At 35.3% G+C, this 21,782-nt stretch overlaps 1 protein-coding gene across 1 annotated transcript in view; it reads left to right on the forward strand.

Moving 5' to 3' along the window:
- LOC150094548 (phosphatidylinositol 5-phosphate 4-kinase type-2 alpha-like) overlaps positions 1-21,782 on the forward strand; it is a 174,903-nt gene that overhangs the window by 107,112 nt on the left and 46,009 nt on the right. The window contains exons 4-5 of the mRNA XM_090412392.1: positions 10,079-10,231; positions 14,584-14,730. Coding sequence (XP_090268518.1) covers positions 10,079-10,231; positions 14,584-14,730 — 300 coding nt within the window. The remainder of the gene's footprint in view (positions 1-10,078; positions 10,232-14,583; positions 14,731-21,782) is intronic.

Consider the following 21,782-nt stretch of genomic DNA (forward strand, 5'->3'; position numbering starts at 1 on the left):
GTACGTCAATACATTTGTGGGATTGGATGGTATCCCAGCTCGTGTCATACATGAAGCTGCTAAAGAATTGTCAGTGCCCCTGACCATTTTGTTTAATTTGAGTCTTGGGTCTGGGTTAGTCCCGAGGGGGTGGAAAGAGGGGAAAATAATTCCACTGCGTAAAGGAGCATCCAAGCCTTCCGTTGTAAATTACTGACCGATCAGCATAACAGGAATCGCATTCAAGGTCTTGGAGAAAATAGTTAAGAGGAAAATACAAGATTGGATAGATGAAAATGGGATACTGTATCGGGGACAGCATGGTTTTGTGAAGGGTAGGTCATGCTTTAGTAACTTGCTCACTGTATTATAATACAGTGCCGGCTGAACTAGATAAGGGTAATGGGTTTACAGTGATTCTACTGGACCTTGCTAAGGCCTTTGACAGGATACTACATGGAATTCTAATCAGTAAAATGCAGCATATGGGGATGGATATAGGATTGGCAAGATGGATAGGAGGGTGGTTGACGGAGAGATATCAGAGAGTGGTTTATTCAGGAGTAGAGTCCAAAAGACAGCCTGTGACTAGTGGTGTGCCGCAGGGTTCTGTTCTTGGACCACTAATGTTCAATTTGTTCATTAACTATATAGGAAAGGATCTGAGAGGAAGCGTTCATTTGTTTGCTGATGATGCAAAGTTGGGTAGAGCAATAGTGAGTTCACAGGATGTCAAAATTTTGCAGGGTGACAATATTGGAGTGCTGACAAGTAATAGAATATTGAGGAAAATTGTTGTTAGGAGATTATTAATAATGTAAACTTATTCATGTAGTACTATGTGAACACCACATGTATCCTCAACGGGTGTTCATGGTAGCCTGAACACCCCTTGAGGATACATATTAGGAAATTGATGAGGATAGTTTCATTATAACTATTAGTTAATAAATCTGTTGGAATGGAGAATCTTGGCAGTTCATAGTGAATTTTATTTAATTTGTTGATCAGAAGAGTACACTACACGAGCTCTGTGTACAAGACTTGATAATGAATGCATCTGCCAGTAAATAAAGTTTTATAAATCAGCATTTTAATACTGATTAGATTATTTAATTTTTAATTACAAAAGCTATGTTCCTCTTAACTCTAATGGTGCATTCTCCTGTCATCTGAACTATGATAGACTCGTGTCTTTCACAGTTGATTTGCAGTAACTTGCATCTTGTGATTCATGTTGTAATGTATTTAACTGATTACTTCTCTCTCTTTATGTCCATGTATTTCACATTCTGGAATATATTGCACATTCTGGATGTGAAATATATTAGAGTTTTGACATGTGTTAACTAAGTGCATAACAATGTCTATTGTGCATGTTCCTTTCATCAGCAAAAACTGTATTGGATTGGCAGCCAACTGGAGAATGTCATTAATATATACAGGATGAGTGTTAGTGAAAGAACTGGAATATCAGACTTGGTTGCAAAATCTGAGGATAAAAATTCATCCACCATCACATAATGTGCATCCAGAGAGAAAGCAGATGCATGCACGCATGCACACTAGTTGCAGAATTCAAACAGATCATATGATGAAAACTCGCTTAACAAGCCTTTGCTGAACCCAATCAAATGTCTTAGGGATAATGAGATTCAAGTGAAAATTTCTCCAATTTTTCATGGTATTTGTTCAGAGGCAGGTACATAAGCCAGAAGATCTCTACAAATCAACAGTGGCAGAATCTATACTAGCAGTGTAGTTGAGAAAATTCAAAGAGACTCAGAAGATCAACATTACTTGAAAAGAACTGAAGAGTAAAAGTGAAAAGTAATTAAATGCTAAAACTTTGTTGCGCTTCTTAGGAAAATAGGATGAATATGGACTAATTTCCAGGATATAAGACTGGTAACACTGAAAGAGAATTTAAAAAAAAAAAAAAAAGTAACAGAAGTCAAGTCTCGAGCATAACCAGAGCCTCATTACCTGATGGGGGAAATACTATCAGGATACCAGGAGGAATTTTCGGTATCATTATGACAAGATTCTTCTGATCTCCTTCCGGTGAAAAATAAAAGAGGGGAATTAAATGTTGCATGTTTAGAATGGTAGGAGGACATTTGCCAAGATAATTTATTATTAGAGGAAAAGTAAGAAAACCGATTTCCTGGCTTCTTAGATGCTTCAACGCAATTTACATCTGCACTGCAATGCAGTGCAGATGTAAATGGAACTATTGCATTCTTATCCATGCTAAAAACCAAGTGCAAAAGAGGTAAAGTTCAGCTGGACAAAAGTTACTGCCTATAGCTTTAGCAAGAGACCCAAAAGTGTGTCTTCCATTTGGAAATAATGCAAGTTTCTCGCTTTCTTGCAGTTATTTCAGGCTTTGGTATGAACAGTAAAGGAAATAGCGATTTCAATGTAAGCCAAATGGCAATATGCATTACTGGTACTTCTCATGCACAGCCTTTGCACATACTTCTTGGAGAACCAAGGCTATATAAGCAACAAGAATTTAATATGGAATAGGGAGTAAATGGTTTCATACTAACAAGAATTGCTTCAGTGATATGTTTCAGTGCAAATGTTTGGAGAAGACTGAAAATAATAATCCAACAAGGAAATGAGGCACAGAAATAGTGAAGATCAACGTCTTATAAGTGTCCCCATAACAAATTAATGGTAGTAAATGTATGAGCCTCTGGAGTAGATGAAACCAACACTTAGTTGTGGTCTCAGTTGCCTACAGGACAAACCACATACATTATACTTAAATGGGTCACTTAAAAGGAATAGGGCTAGTGTTTGGACTGCGGTTATAATTATCTGGTATTCTGGTAAATATATTAACAATTTGTAAGATCTTTCATATTAGCAAAGAGAGCATCCTTATCTCTACATGTTTGATCTGTGGATGAAAAAAAAAAAAAAAAGAGGTCAGAGTGGTTGTAGCATTAGGGGAGTGAAAAACAATGAATGAATCTGATAGAATTGGGTTGAAGCGTCTTTAGCCAGTGAAGATCAAAAAGAGAAGATTCTGAGTTTGAAATTTTGACATCATATATATCAGAACAAATATATGTATAAATGCCACTTTGAAATGAAAAGAGTCAAAGAGGTAACTGAAAAACTGAGGCAAGTAGCATATGAAGAAACTGAATTTGAGTTTCTTAGGATATGTGTGTGGTTTGCAGAATGGAAATGAACACTGAGATTGAAAGTAAGACTATTACATTTGAAGTGAATCTGAAAAGCATTGTGAGGTTTCCCCCTTTCTCTACATCTTTATCTGACTTACCAGAGTTGTTGAATCATAGTTGTTAAATATATTTTAATTAAATTATATTAAATCTAGATGTATATTATAGAATATACGGAGGCTGTTCAATAAGTTATGACTATATTTATACAGAAAACAGATTAACTTTAATCATCATCATTTACATGGTCTTTTTCAAAGTAACTACCGTGAGACGCGATGCATTTGTCCAAACGTTGCGTCCACTTCTTAAACACATGTGAAAGTCCGTTTTTTGAGAGTTCTTTCAAAACCTTCTCCGCAGCTTTTACACATGCTTTGTTGCTTTTGAAATGGCGGCCTCTTAGTGGTTTCTTGAGCTGAGGAAACAGCCAGAAATCGCACGGTGCGAGATCAGGACTGTATGGAGGGTGTGGTAGGATATCTATGTTGTTCTTCTGCAAAATGTCCACTACACCACCAGCAGTATGTGGCCTTGCATTATTGTGGTTGCAATAAGAAGCCATTCTTCAGCAACGGACGCTTCCTTTTGATGTGCTGTACCATTGTCCGTAAAACATCCGCATGGTATGAGCCATTTACAGTATTCCTGGGTTCTACAGCGTGTTGGTAAACAATGCCTTCGTAGTCAAAAAAAACATTATGGTCATAACTTTACCAGCCGATTTTATACAAAAACGGATGCTTCCATTCACTGCTTTGTTGTTTCATTGTAAGCTCATAGTGATACAACCGAGCTTCACCTGCTGTAATGATGCGTTTTAAGAAGTTGTCGCCTTCTTGTTCCAGTCTTTCTTTCCATTCTGTGCACACATCCACTCGATGCTGCATTTGCTCCGGTGTCAAGAGTTTGGGAATCCATCAGGTGCAAACACGTTTCAGCCCCAAATATTCAGCCATGATTGAGTGAACACTTCCCACAAAAATATTCAGGACAACATGCAACTGGTATACTGTAATTCTGCGATCCTCCTTGATGATAATCGCTGCTGTGTTGATCATTGTCTCTGTGCTGGATGTTGAAGGTCTTCCCTCACGTTCAAGATCTTCGACATTTTGCCTTCCTTCTTTCCTTAAAAGTTTTATGCCAGCGAAAATCACTTGCCATCGACATTGCTTCATCATGGAAAGCTTCTCGTATCACGCTAAAAGTGTCAGATGCAGATTTTTGCAAACGCACACAAAATTTAATCGCATAACGCTGTTCCAAGGATGCTTCCATTTCGACAACTGGTCGCAGCTTGTAGGCACACCGAAACAAGCTTGCATTTAGTCACGTGACACTCTGGCACTTCAGCCCGTATACGCCATCTATCAACCTCTTTTGTTAAAAAAGACAGCAACATTTCTTTCTTCCACAGAAATTAATATTGTGATGAGTGGTTTCGCGACAGTAAAATTAGTCTTATTACTTATTGAACAACCCTTGTACATCTAGAAAAGGAGCTCTTTGACACTAATTCCTCAGCCTCATATATATGCTTACATGTTGTTGATTATTTGTAGTCAGATCCCACTCTGAGTCGGAATTACTTCAGTTCCTAGAGAAAATAAACTTCTTGTACTCGTGTATTAAGTTCATTATTGAACGTGAATCCAGTAACCATCTACCTTTTCTGGATACTTTAATAATTCATAATCCTATAGGTCATGTTGAATTTTCAGTTTATCAAAAGCCATCCTTTATTGGGATACATTCACTCTTCCTCCCACTATCATCTCATAAAATGGGTATTATCAACAGTCTTGTATATGAAGCTCATATAATCTGATTCCATTTTGGTAGATGAACTGAATAAAATTAAAAGCAATCTGATATGTAATGGATACAACAAAACTATCATTCAAAAAATTATTGATGATTATCATCCTTCTACCAGACTATAATCCAATGTGAAAAGAATTTCAATACCCGCTTTAAAGAAACCTCAGAACAAATGGCAAGTGGTCTTCATAAATTCATTTCGACAACCAGCTCAGAAACTGTCTTCCTTCCTACTATCTACAAAGAATATAATTTACTAGCCTTTTCCTCACTAGATGTCCATCAGGTTCCCTGCTCATTTCATCTTTGCTATTTTGGGCAGATTGGATGTTTTGCCTTGATTAGAATTGAAGAACATTGACTGTATCACACTTTTTTAATCTGACAAGTGTAGCCTTGCTTCTTATGCTGTTGAAGCTAGGCATGGAGCTCTTTGTAGCCAGACAAAACTTCATTCCAGCAAGTTGAAATTTGATCATCTTTTCCTTGAACCTTAAATGCTATGAAATAATAACCAATATCAGAGTTTTGGGAAATTATCACTATTAATTGGTCATAATCATACTTTTAAATCATACTTGAGCTGCTGTGAACAAGACACAAGCTAATATACGCATGATTTAAGACTCCATATTGTGGAGTCTTATTGGAGTTTTTTTATATTGGAGTTTTTGAATAAAAACTCCAATATATACATGTTATACATGTAAGCCATGAAAGTTATTTAAATATGTCTGGTGTACATGTTCCATCAAAACTATTATTTGAAACTTTTCATGCCACTTCAAGTTTCTATTAAACATGTTGCTAGTCTCTCACCAGCAACAAAATTCATGTCCTACCTAAACACATTTATGAAACATCCATGCCTTTGGTGGGAATTTGAACCCATGATCTCTTGGTTGGAAAGCAGAGATGCTAACCACTTGACCAACCATGCCAAAAATGGTAATATTCTGACCAGAAATTTATGAAATTCATAACAGGTTAATACAATTATAACTGCCGTAGAAGACATACTAACAACAGATCATTTGGATATGTGATGAATTTCACCTGAAGAATGATCATCCTGTTTATTTTGTTTAGTCTACAGGATAAAGTTTTGGATTATATATAATCCAAAGAGTGGTTTACTCGGGAGTAGAGTCCACAAGACGGCCTGTGACTAGTGGTGTGCCACAAGGATCTGTTCTTGGACCACTGCTGTTTAATTTGTTCATAAATGATATAGGAAATGATCTGAGAGGAACAGTTCATGTGGCAAAATGTAAGGTTATGCATTTTGGGGTGAAAAGATTGGCGGCAGTTTACTGCATTGGTGGAACCGTGCTCCAGGAAATTGATGAGGCACGAGATTTAGGAGTGTTGGTAGATAAGGAATTGAAATTTAGGGGACACATTGCAAAAGTGACCAAAACAGCTCATCAAATCACTTGGTTGCTGAAGAATACGTTGACAAGCAGAGACAAGCAGGTTATTGTTCCTCTGTATCGAGCCTTGATAAGACCCCATCTAGACTACTGTGCTCAGATTTGGTCACCTAGGTTTCTTCTTGATGGGGAGGAGGTGGAGAGGATCCAGAGGCGAGTGACCAAGATGATAGCAGGTCTGTGGAATGAACCGTATGAGAACAGGTTGAGGATTTGTGGGTTGCAAAAATTGGTTGATAGGCGGAGAAGGGGAGATATGATTGAGACATTCAAATTACTGAAGGGTTTCTATAAAATTAATTCAGAAGATATTTTTGAGAACAGGGCTGGTTGTGGGAGGACTAGGGAACATCCATGGAAACTGGGCAAAAGTGTGGTTAGTAAAGGTGTTAGAGCTGGGTTCTTTACTTTTAGAGTAGTGAATGAGTGGAATGCGCTCCCTGAGTCTGTGGTGGATGCTGTGACAGTGAATGAGTTTAAGGCGAGGTATGATAGATACTGTATGAATGTCAAATAGTTGATTTGACATTCATATGATTTGGGGCCTCCCTCGATGAGTCTAATGACTCCCTGGAGTTGCCCGTAATAATAGTAATAATATAACCCTTTGCCCACTAATAGCAATGATATAAATTTTTGTGTGTTAGATGAATAAAAATTTGAGATCTAAGAAATAATTCAATGAGATTGTTAATAGGGAGTTAGAAATGAAATGGTAATTTCATTGAACTTTCAAAGCATAATTTATTTCTGTACTGTTGAGAGCATATTTCAGGAAGTAATGCATAACCATAAAAAAAAATAATAATAAAAAACAACCCAAATATTTTGGAATGATGGTTTACAGTGGACTAAACTTCTCAAGGCACTTTGCAAATGTTGCAAAGACTGCACATCATATTTGTGCTATGATAAGAAGTGCCTGGTGACATGTAGGGATAAAGAGGTGGTGGTACTGTCTCTGTACAAAGCATTGGGCCAGCCACATATGGACTTTAAAATTTGATCACCTAGTTTTCATTGTAATGCAAAACACTGGAAAGATAGACAAATGATGAAAGTAATAGCAGGACTCTGGAATGTTATGTAAAGTGCTTAAGGGAATCTAAATTGCAGAGTTTGGTGGATAAGTGGCTGGCCCAATGCTTTGTACAGAGGCAGTACCACCACCACCTCTTTATCCCTACATGTCACCAGGCACTTCTTTTTAAATTAATATTTAAAGTAATATCATATATTACAGTAACCTCCAAGGAGTCAGCCGCCTCATCGTGGGAAGTGATATGATCAATGAAGAGATTTTACCAGATTAACACAGAAGGGGTTATAAAAAGAGTGGAGGATGAGATGAGAAGAACAAGAGATTCTGAAGGATGGAAGAAGTACACTGTTTACATGGAGATTGGTTGAGTGTGAATGCATTGCCAGAACGTGGAGTGCAAATGATATCAAGGTACAATATGATAGATGTTTATAGTTAACTGGACCTCCCACGATGAGGCGGCTGACTCCTTGGAGGTTACTGTAATATATGATATTACTTTAAAAATTAATGATAAATTACATACTGTGAAAAAGTGATAACTGAATGGAGAAAGGAATTACAAAATATTTAGATGTATATACTGTTATAATAAATAGGACTTCAGTATTTCTCTTTTTGCATATTATTGACTTGAGCTTATTTGTAATTTGAGAAGTGTGAAATAACTTCTTGCAAAACCTGTGACATGGAGATAAATATTTTAAAACACTTATGCATTTGATTAACACAAGTGATTTGCAGTCTTGCTTGTATTTTTATGAAATGCAAAAAATCTTGATTTTAATATGGCAAAAGGGTGATCTAAAAACCCAAGACTTCTTAATTTATAAATGTTTGCTATTTATACAAATCATTGGTGTATAAAAATGAAATGTGTATAATTTTAATTTAGTAGGAAATCAGGCTTTTTATACTACTTGACAGGGCATGCTTCAAGATTCAGATAAGACAAATGACTGCCTTCAGAAAGGAAAAGTTAAAGAAATGCAATTAAAAACTGTATTTTTAGATATAACTGAATGCCAACTTTGGTTTGGGTTGGTTGAATTGGCAAAACAATGTTTTGCTAATTCAACCAACCCAAACCATTTTCAAACAAATTTTCAGGTTTGTCTGAAAATTGTTTGAAGCAGCTTGTCTGTTTTTCAGCATATAAATTTTAGTTTCCAGGAGATGAAATACTGTCACTATTATATGGGACCAGCCAGCTCCCATCCTAGATAGGATTTCAATCTAAGTCTTTCTAAACAAAAGATATTGTTACTGACTGAACTATAGAGACTTAAAAATTGTCAGCATAAATATTTATATTCTGTTCATTAATATTTTCTACTATTGCATGTATGGCTAATACTTCTAATATAACAGTTTTTGGCCAAGGTGGTTTCTGCCAGTGAACCATGTGTTGAAATTCCACTATACTATGGCCATTTGTATAAGCTGGAATGACAAAGCACTAAATGGTAGTGATTATATATTGGGTTTTTATCCTTTATCCAAGTGTTAGCAAACAAAGTTTGTGCCTGAGGTACTTTCAGGACTGGGACAACTCTTGGTAAAGGTGGTGCAAGTTCTCACCACTGGCCTTAGTATCTCCCATAATGCAAAACACATCTCCTTGCGGACATGTATAATGCTATGCATTAAAGGAAGGGCCACCATCCAGACCCCCCTATCTAGACCCAGGTAATATCACCACCTCTGGGTCTGGCTCCCACTAATGAGACCTCAATAAAGGGCGAACCTTCCCATAATGCATATAGGGCCATCCCGTGCAGTAGCATATTTTGATGCCCCTTCTCTCTTATTTTTTGTATAGTTTATGCCACCTTTGCCGCCCCATGCAAATGCACGTCTTGCACCGTTGGTAGAGCCAGCCTTGAATGCATAGCATTATACATGTCAGCGAGATGTGCTTTGCATTATGGGAGATACTAAGGCAAGTGATGAGAACTTATACCCCCTTTACCACGAGTTTCCTCAGTCCTGGAAGTACTTCAGGTGCAAACTTTGTTTGCTAACACTTGGATAAGGGATAAAACCCAATATATAATTAGTAGCATAGCCAAGTGAAAAAACTTCCATAAATGGTAGTGATTTGCATTGCCCAGTGAAACATTTTCATTAACTTTGGTCCATGCACGATACTAAGGTGCTTCAGGTTTTCAAGCTTTCCTGGATGTGAGGTGATAATTGTTTATTATAAATAAGAAATAAAGATTTTTTTTTTAAAAAAGACATTTTAGAAACCAGAGTTTCATATGATAAGTCAATTTTGTGAAGATGAAAGATAGTATAAAGAACTCAAATGATGGTGTAAGAACAGAATTGCTTATTAGTCATTGTTAAGTATCACATAGTAGACACTGTGTATCTTAAATATACAACAGTGTCTGATTTGGGGAGTAGATAGAAAAGTTAATCACTGCTTCTAAAAGTTTTATTCTCCCAAATCTCCTTTCGTCCTTTAATATTTTTCTTCCCTCATCAGATATTTAAGTTTGATTGCTCTTAACTTTGTTTGGTGATTTAAAAATAAATATTGAATTTCACAAAATTGTCCTGATAAACATTATTCCTTTGTCTTGATTTAGACTTCTTTAACTAAGTCGCAACCTATTCTTATTGACTCATCTGGTCGTAGTGGAGCCAAATTCTACCAGTCATATGACAAGTTATTTGTTGTTAAGATGCTTCAGAGCGAGGAAGTGGAACAAATGCATGTCCTACTTAAGCAATATCATCCAGTAAGTAATATCATTTTATTCCATAAATTCTTTGATGGAGATGGGGAATATCAAAATTTTGCCATTTTTTTAAAAATTTTCTTAGAACTGAAAATATCAAGGCAACAGTGAGTTGAATGGTATCTGATATCCTTCAAGAATTGTTTGAATGTCTGTTATTTCCAGTATTGCTGATTTACCTGGAGCAGTGACCCTTGCATTGGAAAACCAAAAGTCAGATGTTATATCTGTTGTCTTTTTTTTTTTTTTTACTCATTAACTGAACATCAGACTTTCCATCTAAACATCCACTATTCCAGACAACTCCCTCCTCCTAACAAGGTAGAGGATCAGATTTCATATAGCTCACTATGTTACTATTATCATGTTATCTAATATGCCTTAAATAGTAACTTATTTATGCAGTATTTTTTTAATAAAAGTTAAACTGAGTCTGATATGTTTTTTATATGTATATAAGTTTAAAAGTAATTGATTGAAAAATTATGTTTTGCTGTTCTTCAGTTTTAATATTGTATTCATAGTGCAATAATACATTGCCTATCAAAAAAAAATAATAATAATTTGTGATTTCATTACTTATCTTGTGAATTTGACTCTTGCTGCAAAATAAAAAAAATAAAGATAATATTGATACAAAATAAATAAGGGAAAAAACTCGCGTAGAAAGATTATTTAATAGTATAATTTTCGCCTGTGTGTCACAGGCATCTTCAGTACGTTAAGCTCAAAATTAAACACTAACTGACAATTCCAAAAAGCGCCACCTAAGTAGCTGGTGTAAGATAACTGAAAAGGTCAATTTTTCTAAAAAAAATAAAAATAATAAAAAAAATAATAATACAATAAAAAGTTAGGAAAGATTAGCTGATTTGTAAAGTACTATCTCCCATAAAGGGGATAGACGTAAGCCGTCGGATCTGTTTAAGTTAGGAGAATGAAGTAGAGTTTCACATGTTTCTTTATAAAGGCGTTCCATGAGAAACTGACTTTTGTGAAGAACTCTTGTCTTTCTCCAATGAACTCTGTGTCTAGTGAAGATGGCATGTTCAGAAAGTCCAGACTTTTCAGGTTTAAAGTATTCAATATAAGATTGGTGGTGTTCTAGCCGAATAGAGGCAGATCTTCCCGTTTGTCCGAAATAAGATAATCCACAAGAGCACGGAATCTGGTAGACACCTGGATGATTAAGATGTGGAAGCTTGTCCTTAGGAGAAGTGAGAAAGGTGGAGATTTTTCTAAACGGTCGAAAAGCAACAAAAATATTTTGTTGGTTTTAAAACTTTTGCTATACGTTCACTGATGCCTTGTACATGAGGGATAGTAATGCGCGTTATTTCCTCTGTGTTTGAAGAGGAAGACATATTAAAACTACTCAAAGTTCTTTTAATGAAGCAATTCTTATAACCATTAGATAGAAAGGAAGAAGTTATATGTTGTAGTTCTTTCTGTAAAAGATCGTCTGTAGAACAAAAGGAGTGGGTCCGATGAACCAGTGTTTTAATAGTTCCTGCCTTTTGACTGGGATGGTGATGAGATTCTGCATGGATATAATGGCCTGTATGAGTCTTCTTTCTATAAACTGAGAAATGTAGGTTACCATCTGGTTGGCGAAGAATTAGAAGATCTTAAAAGGCCAACTGCTTATTTGATTCTACTTCTAGGGTAAACTTGATCCTAGGATGAAATGCGTTTAACTTAGTGAGAAATTGTTGAAGTTCATCAGAAGAGCCATTCCATGCAGCAAAAATGTCATCGACATATCTGAACCAATGAGTAGGTCCGGGAGAAATATTGTCAAATACGTTGTTCAAAATGTTCCATAAAGAAATTGGAGATAGCAGGAGAAAGAGGATTACCCATTGCTGTTCCTTCAATTTGTTAATACAACTTATTTTTAAAGTAAAAATAACCAGAATTTACTGCAATATCAAATATGTTTATAATGTCTGAAGGAAATTCCTGTTGTGATAATTCAATACTTTCCGAAAGAGGCACATTTGTAAATAAAGAAACAACATCTAAACTGATCATGATATCAGATCTTCATTTGGACGTTTCTGAAATTTTATTTTTGAAATCGAAAGTATTTTTTATATAAGTATCAGTTCTTCTAGTTGAAGAGGAGAGTAAATTTGATAAAAAATTTTGAGATTTTGTAAGTGGGGCAACCTATACAATCTACGACTGGTCTTAACGGAATGCCTGGTTTATGAACTTTTGGAAGATCATACAATCTAGGTAGACGACCGAAGAAGGTTTTAAGTTTTTTCTTTTGATCTTCATTCCATGTAGATACATTATCTATAAGAGAATTAAGTCTCTTCAATTGACTCCGGGTAGGATCTGATGTAAGAGGCCTATAAGTTGAATAGTCGCGAAGTAAAAGAGACATTTTTCTCTCATATTCCTTCCTATCTTGAATCACTACAGCCTTCCCGTTATCAGCTTTCGTAATTATTAAATTATTGTTATTCTTCAGTGATTTCAATGCTTTAAACTCAGAGTAAGAAAGATTAGGACGAGGAGGCTTGGCATGAAAAAGAATTTGTATCAACAAATTGAAGGAACAGCAATGGGTAATCCTCTTTCTCCTGCTATCTCTAATTTCTTTATGGAACATTTTGAACAACGTATCTTTGACAATATTTCTCCCGGACCTACTCATTGGTTCAGATATGTCGATGACATTTTTGCTGTATGGAATGGCTCTTCTGATGAACTTCAACAATTTCTCACTAAGTTAAACGCATTTCATCCTAGGATCAAGTTTACCCTAGAAGTAGAATCAAATAAGCAGTTGGCCTTTTTAGATGTTCTAATTCTTCGCCAACCAGATGGTAACCTACATTTCTCAGTTTATAGAAAGAAGACTCATACAGGCCATTATATCCATGCAGAATCTCATCACCATCCCAGTCAAAAGGCAGGAACTATTAAAACACTGGTTCATCCGACCCACTCCTTTTGTTCTACAGACGATCTTTTACAGAAAGAACTACAACATATAACTTCTTCCTTTCTATCTAATGGTTATAAGAATTGCTTCATTAAAAGAACTTTGAGTAGTTTTAATATGTCTTCCTCTTCAAACACAGAGGAAATAACGCGCATTACTATCCCTCATGTACAAGGCATCAGTGAACGTATAGCAAAAGTTTTAAAACCAACAAAATATTTTTGTTGCTTTTCGACCGTTTAGAAAAATCTCCACCTTTCTCACTTCTCCTAAGGACAAGCTTCCACATCTTAATCATCCAGGTGTCTACCAGATTCCGTGCTCTTGTGGATTATCTTATTTCGGACAAACGGGAAGATCTGCCTCTATTCGGCTAGAACACCACCAATCTTATATTGAATACTTTAAACCTGAAAAGTCTGGACTTTCTGAACATGCCATCTTCACTAGACACAGAGTTCATTGGAGAAAGACAAGAGTTCTTCACAAAAGTCAGTTTCTCATGGAATGCCTTTATAAAGAAACATGTGAAACTCTACTTCATTCTCCTAACTTAAACAGATCCAACAGCTTACGTCTATCTCCTTTATGGGCGATAGTACTTTACAAATCAGCTAATCTTTCCTAACTTTTTATTGTATTAATTTTTATATTTTTTTTTAGGAAAGTTATTGACCTTTTTAGTTAACTTACACCAGCTTCTTAGGTGGCGCTTTTTGGAATTGTCAGTTAGTGTTTAATTTTGAGCTTAATGTACTGAAGATGCCTGTGACACACAGGCGAAAATTATACTATTAAATAATCTTTCTACGTGAGTTTTTTCCATTATTTATTTTGTATCGATATGTCTACTCACGGTTTACCTCTTTTAAAACTTAAAGATAATATTATAATGCCTATTTTTTTGGATTAGATTGTTGAATCCTTCAAAGAAAATTGCTTATGTTTTTCTCTTATTATACTTGTTAAAATCTTAACTTGCATGCATTTTAAATAGAGAAATTTTTAACTGTAAACATATTATGTGACAGTATAGTATGCATCACTAATTCATTTAATATGAAATAATAATAATGCCTAAATAGTATCGGCAGTACTATACCACATTTCTTCTAATGTGTGGGAATCATATGCCATATGTTGACAATTCAATTCCACATTCATTTGAACTATCTTTACTCCTTTGTCATTTATCCTTTCTGCTTCTGTATTTCGAAAGTTTTTTTCTGAAGTATGCTTTAAAAATTATTTATGTACAATATAGATTAATTTCTTCTTTGCAGCCTTCTGTCCATGAAAAGTACTACTGGTTGGATAATTTTTTGTCTTAAAAATTTGATGAAATTTAATCTAACTTACCATAATAAGTTTATATAATTTATATTATTTTTAGTATATTGTAGAAAGACATGGAAGAACTCTGCTACCACAATATTTAGGCATGTACCGGCTCACAGTTGAAGGTGCTGAAACATATTTGGTTGTGATGAGGAATATTTTTAGTAGTTCACTTGGTGTTCATCGTAAATATGATCTCAAGGTTAGTGTAAATATATTAGTGTATTGTGTTTTTCATCCTTTGTTTTATTATTTGCTTCATCTTTGAAGTACTACTTTGAAATCATCAATTTTTAACTTGAAAAATGAGAAATACATAGAATTGAAAATTGTTATTAATAGAATTCATAGTATGAATTAACATGATAGAGAACAAAAAGAAATATTTGACAACAAAACTCGGATTTAACATTCTTAACTGGAATTATTGAAAAATGGTACAGTGAGTTAAATTATATTCAGCCTTCTCTAAGTTGCATGCTTCATTCTGTTGAAGATGAACTGTTTCTGACTTTGATGCTGGTCTAAGTGCTGCAGTTAAATAAGGAGTGATGATTATTGCTACTCTCCCGGTTCATGGATATTTATCAAAGTAACTACTGATTGCTGTGGATAAGCTATATTAACATGACACAATTTGGCCAGATGAGAGTTCATAATGCTGGTAGTCAAATACTTTTTTTACACTACCAATTTCATCTTTAAGTACTGTAATATATATTTATTACCTATATTTTTCTCAGGAAGTATAATTTATTTGGTTTCAAAATATTTCCTTTTCAAAATGCAAAGGAACAATCACTTACAAATATTTTTGCCAAATATGATGAGCAGTGAAATTCAAACAAGTATTGCAGATTTCAGTTCACAAATATTACTAGTCTACCCTCAAGTTTCTAAATACAGTGGGAGGCTGCTTATCATGACTGTGACTGAAAAGAGTACAGTAAGCAAATTTCATGATCAGAAAGAAATTGGGACCAATTTTTGCCTTCTACAAAATTATCTGATTATTGCTGTAATGCTGTAAACAGATGGTATTCTAATAAAGATTATTTTAAAAAAGATTTTATGACCTTTCATTGTTAAAGAACATATTTTCTTTAAATAATAAAAAATAAACAGTTTTGAAATATATTTTAATTTAAAAAGTGAAATTTTAACAAATTTAATTTGCTTTAAATTTGAATGTACAACTTAGATCTTATTTTTCAAGTCAGAAAATATGGTTTGCACCTTTTCGCAATCATTTCTAATGAGGTATCTTTTTTCATATTGCTCTGCAAACTACTTCAGCAGTTTCTTTTCAAGAGTAATAATATTACCTCCCTTAGTTTTAACCACTTTTATTGAGTCATGTGCATGTTTTGTAATTGAACAGTATTTGCTGTTATTGATGATCATAATGTCTTTCATTTAACCGTGACATTAAATCAGTCCACAGCAGTCACTTGTTCACCTCTCAACAGCTTAAGTGATCTGAAGTTTCATATTCCGATCCATAAAGTTTTTAAGTTTACTAGTGTTTATTTAAAAAAAGGTATGTGGGCATCACTTTTCTGTTATATTGGGACATAAATACTTCACCAATTAGAAAAAAAAAATTAATTGATTTTAAGAATAAAAAATTGTTCAGATGTTATGAAATCGCAAACATACATCTATTTGTGCACTGAATTAAGTTTCTTTATTCAGAGATTAATGTATGACATGCAGCCATAAATGCTTTATTCTCTTCATTTTATGCTGTTAACATGTTTATCTGCAAACCACTTCATCAGTTTCTTTTCAAGATGCAGACGCGAAGATTTGTTCTTTCTCTCGAAACGAACAAAAATAAATCTCTAATACATAACTATATAGGAAAGTGGGTCAAAGTTTAGTGGGCATGAAAAAATTCATTGAATGTTTCTGATTACTATTTATTTTATGGTAACTGAGACCCACATTAGTCACTAATATGGGTCTCAGTTACATTAATTGTTCTATGCCGGTGTTAAGGGGAAAACAAGAACATAAGCAAAAAAAAAAAATCTCAAACATCAGGAGTTTAGATGTCTACTAGTAATATCATTATGGTAATCCATCTATTCATTGCACATCATCACATGACATGTGGTTACTCAGTTGCTCGATGATATGCCACACCAGTCCTTGATTTTCTGGAGGCTTCAACTCTCTGAAGATCAGTCACTCCAGACTTGCCACCCATCCATCTCATTGATGGTCTATCCTTCCTCTTTTTCTAGGAAAAAGAAGTCCATCCTCTCAGTGTGTCCGAAGTATTTCAACTGTCTTCTGTTGATATCCTTAAGGAGCTTTAAAGTTCTACTTATCCTTTCTAACACCCATCCATTTCCCTGCTTTCCAGTATATGATATCCTCAACAATAGTGTTACAGAAGATATATGATATCTTCTGTAACACTATATCTCAAAAACAACCCTTTTCATATCAGACTTCTTTAGGTTCCAAGTTTCATATCCATAAGTTGCTGTTGGAAAAACAGCTGCATTTAGAATTCTCAAGTTTGTTCTTATGGAGATAGATCCATTCTTCCAGATTTTAGACAAGTTTCTGGCTGTTGTTTGCCATTCTTAATCTTCTGAACAGCAATTCTTCACATTAATAATAGATCCCAGGTACTTGAACTTGCTGCTTTCTCAATTCTTTCTCCATTAAAATAGACTTATTTCTCAGGAGTTTTCCTGTCTGTGTTTCCTTTGAGAACCATAATCTTTGTTTTGCTAGGATTGAACTGAAGTCCTCTGTTCTTACTGATCTCATTAACTTTGTCAAGGATTTGTCTTAATGTTTCCTTGTCATTATAAAGGATTATTCTATCATTAATGTACCCAAATTACTAATAGATTTACTATCTATCCTAATTCCTGCCTTAAGCTAATCCAATGTTACACACATGATGTCCTGAGTATACATACTAAACATGTGAGGATAAAATAGGCATGCTTGCCTAAGTCCCTTTTCAACCTGAAGCTAATCAGTTAATCCAACACCTGTTCTTACTGTGGCTTCTTGCTCACTTTACAAGTGTTAGCTGTCAGCCTAATAATGTGTTGAGGAAAACTCATTATATTCATTACTTCCCACAATTTCACATTCTGAACAGTCAAACGGTTTAGAGTAGTCTGTGAAACACATTACACAGTAGGGAGTCTAAATTCCTTATACTTCTTGCTGATCTAAGGCAAAAGATCTGATCTCTGGTACCCTTACCTTTCCTAAAACCTACTTGTTCCTCATCTCTGCCTTAACCTTGGCCTCAATCATATTGAGATCTTAAATGAAATCTTCTTTGCATGAGAGATTAAACTAGCAGTTCTATAGTTCTTGCGATCCTTCACATCTCCTCTCTGTGTAGTGGTGTGAAAATCGACATTTTCCAGTCTCTAGGCCATGATCCTATCTTCCATTTTCTTATAATCAATCTATGAAACACTTTTATCCCTCCATCCTCTGTAGTCTTAATTGACTCAGCTGTAATTCCCTCTGCACCTGAGGCCTTATTTTTAAGTATTAACAACATTAACAGAATTAACAAAATTAAAAACAATATCTGGAGGTTGTAATCCTTGTGGAATCCTTTGCAAACAAGGCTGCTCAGGTATTAGGCTGAAATGAAAGAGAAAGAGCATTTGGGCTGTAAATGGATGTTGTGCTGTCGCTTGTACTGTTACAAGTTAAGAGAAAAGTAGAGAAATAATGGGTGCTAGTACATTTCAACAGTATCTGTCCAAGCTGGTAGCAAAAAAAAAAAAAAAGGCAGAAACAAACAGTCTGAGAATTTGTGATGTTTATGCATGGAAAAGGCTATTAGTAAACGTATGTACAAGAACTGTGTTTGGTAACATTGAAGATAGGCTACTTTCACCTCACTGAAAAATTTTGAGATCTGTGTTTAAGGTACTAGTTGTAGATATTGAAGTTTGTGCATCACAAGGTTGTCAAATGGAGAGGCAATGAAATGTGCTTTCATCAGAAAAACAATAGATAGTTTATTGGTCAGTGAGAGACTATATATAACAGTAGTGACCAATTCTTGACTTGTAAGCCACATGCAGTTTGTGAGGGCGTTCGCTGCATCTCTTGAGACAGTTTTGGTTTTTATTGTGTTTATTATAATAGACAAAAATTCATGATATGTAAATATTTTTCACACATATATTTATGTCTATTTATATTTAATCTTATTTTCTATTCTATATAGTCCATATTTATGTTATTTTTAATTAAACTTTTTAGAAAATATGTTGTGGCTCACAAACATCTGAAAATCCCATATATGTTCTTGGTGCTAGCAAACTTGGTCACACACCTATTAAATGAATAATAGGCAATGAAACAGAATTGGAGACAACTTCATTTGAAGTCTGAAGAAAGGATGTCATCTACCATAACATGTAGTAATGCTTCTGTAGCCCAGTCTCTATCAGTGCTCTCTGGTTGAAACAACCAGGGGTTTACTCCTGCCTCAGACAGGGTTTTTCAAAACATTCATAGCACATGTAGTAGATTCACCAGACAGAGACCTTTCTTTCCAGTTTCATAAAATGAGTAGTACACCAAAGGATGATAATTAGTGAGTAGGCCTCACTTCCAGACCTCATAATGACCTTTATATGTAAAGATTCTAAGAAACTGGTTTCTTCCAACCTTTCTGTGGTACATGTCCACATAGAGGTAATGTTCACTTGGAAATCTGCCATAGATCTCTTGTAGAGATGGGGGGGGGGTGGATGGAATCTAGTCATGCTTCAGTAACTTGCTCACTGTATTATAATACAGTGCCGGCTGAACTACATAAGGGTAATGGGTTTACAGTGATTCTACTGGACCTTGCTAAGGCCTTTGACAGGATACCACATGGAATTCTAATCAGTAAAATGCAGCATATGGGGATGGATATAGGATTGGCGAGATGGATAGGAGGGTGGTTGACGGAGAGATATCAGAGAGTGGTTTATTCAGGAGTAGACTCCAAAAGACAGCCTGTGACTAGTGGTGTGCCGCAGGGTTCTGTTCTTGGACCACTACTGTTCAATTTGTTCATTAACTATATAGGAAAGGATCTGAGAGGAAGTGTTCATTTGTTTGCTGATGATGCAAAGTTGGGTAGAGCAATTGTGAGTGCACAGGATGTCAAAATTTTGCAGGATGATTTGGATAGTTTGGAGGACTGGGCTAGGAAAAATGGATGTCAGTTTAATGTGGCAAAGTGTAAGGTTATACACTTTGGGGTGAAAAGAATAGCAGCAGTATATTGCATTGGTGGAACCATACTCCAGGAGATTGAGGCCAGGGATTTGGGAGTGTTAGTGGATAGGGAATTGAAGTTTAGGGGGCACATTGCAAAAGTGACTAAATCAGCTCATCAAATCACTTGGCTTCTGAAAAATACTTTAACATGCAGAGACAAGCAAGTTGTTGTTCCTCTGTATCGAGCCTTGATAAGACCCCATCTGGACTACTGTGCCCAGTTATAGGCACCAGGGTTTCTTCGTGATGGGGAGGAAGTGGAGAGGATCCAGAGACGAGTGACCAAGATGATAGCAGGTCTGTGGAATGAACCTTATGAGAATAGGTTGAAGATTTGTGGGTTGCAGAGATTGGACGATGGGCGAAGGAGGAGTGATATGATTGAGACATTCAACTTACTGAAGGGTTTCTATAAGATTGATCCAGAAGATATTTTTGAAAATATGACTGGTGGTGGGAGGACTAGGGGTCATGCATGGAACTGGGCAAGAGTGTGGTTGACAAGGGTGTTAGAGCTAGGTTTTTTACTTGGAGAGTGGTGAATGAGTGGAATAAGCTTCCAGAGTCTGTTGTGGGTGCTACGACCATGAATGAGTTCAAGGCAAGGTATGATAGATACTGTGTCAATGTTGAATAATTGTTCTTGACATGATGTCAGGGCCTCCCTTGATGAGTCTGTTGACTCCATGGAGTTGCCCGGAACAACAACAATAATAATAATGATCAAAGGTTTTGAGTGGAGTGGACTGGGGAATAAAAGCACTGATCCCAGATAGAGCTAGTTTGAATTGTTGATATTGAAATTTTTTTAGCATTGCTTTTGTATATAATTCTAACAGATAAGCTTAGGTGTTGAAGGTTATTCATGACTTATTTTTAAGAGTATTAACAACACCATATGAACTATTTTATAAAAAGAGGTTGTATTAACTTATATTTTGCTGGTTTACAAATCAGCATCATCAGAGTACAACACAGTATGTATACATGACAGTAAGTGAAACAATATAGTTGTAACAGACAAAGATCTAAAATCCTAATTTGGCACCTTCTCATGTTGTAAAAAAATATTGCGGGTATATATGGGAGTTGCTCTTAAGATAAGTCTCCTAAATGTTTGGTAAATTAATGCAATCATAATTGTTCAGGTTAGGAGAATTCTTCATAGCCATGATTGACTCAAAAAATAATCTTTTGGATCTGTAATGATTTCTCAATAGCACATTAGTTTTTCTTCCATCTAATCCTGTGTGAAGCGGGTGTCCAAAGCATGATCTGCTAGTCCTGACTTACCATAATAATGCTAGCAAATGTATTTTTTATGTTCTTCCAGGAAGATGTTAACAGATCTTTCTTGTCTGCCCACAGTAGTCAAGTCACAGTCACAAGGACCTTCATATACTCCAGGGTATACTAGAGGGTGAAGTCTATCCTTAGGAGAGTGGATCAGAGTTGCTAATTTAACATGAGGTTTGAATGTGGTGCAAATCCATGTTTCATTAGTACTTTGGCTATCTTTTCTGATGTACCTCTGACACAGGGAATAGGAATGTTAATGTTGTGTTCCTTGAAGAACATAAAAAATACGTTTGCTACCATTATTATCCTAAGTCAGGACTAGCAGACCATGCTTTGAAAACTAGTGTGCTATTTTGAAGTCATTCGAATGATTATTTTTTTTTGTCATGGTGCTATGAAGCCATGGTTATGAAGAATTCTCCTAACCTGAACAATTATGGTTGCATTAATTTGCCAAAAATTTGGGAGACTTATCTTAAGAGCAACTCCCACATGCCTGCAATATATATATATATATAAAAGATCTAAAATCCTAAAATTAGGATTTTAGATCTTTTGTCTGTTGCAACTGTATTGTTTCACTTACACATGCTGTGTTTTACTCTGATTCTGATTTGTAATCCAGCGAAATACAGGGTGTCCCAAAATTCACGCAAGATTTAAATTTACCGCCATTTG

The sequence above is a fragment of the Typopeltis vanoorti genome, chromosome 22 (genome assembly GCF_054136105.1).
Source record: "Typopeltis vanoorti isolate ZY-2024b chromosome 22, IOZ_Tvanoo_1.0, whole genome shotgun sequence".
Lineage (NCBI taxonomy): Eukaryota > Metazoa > Arthropoda > Arachnida > Uropygi > Thelyphonidae > Typopeltis > Typopeltis vanoorti.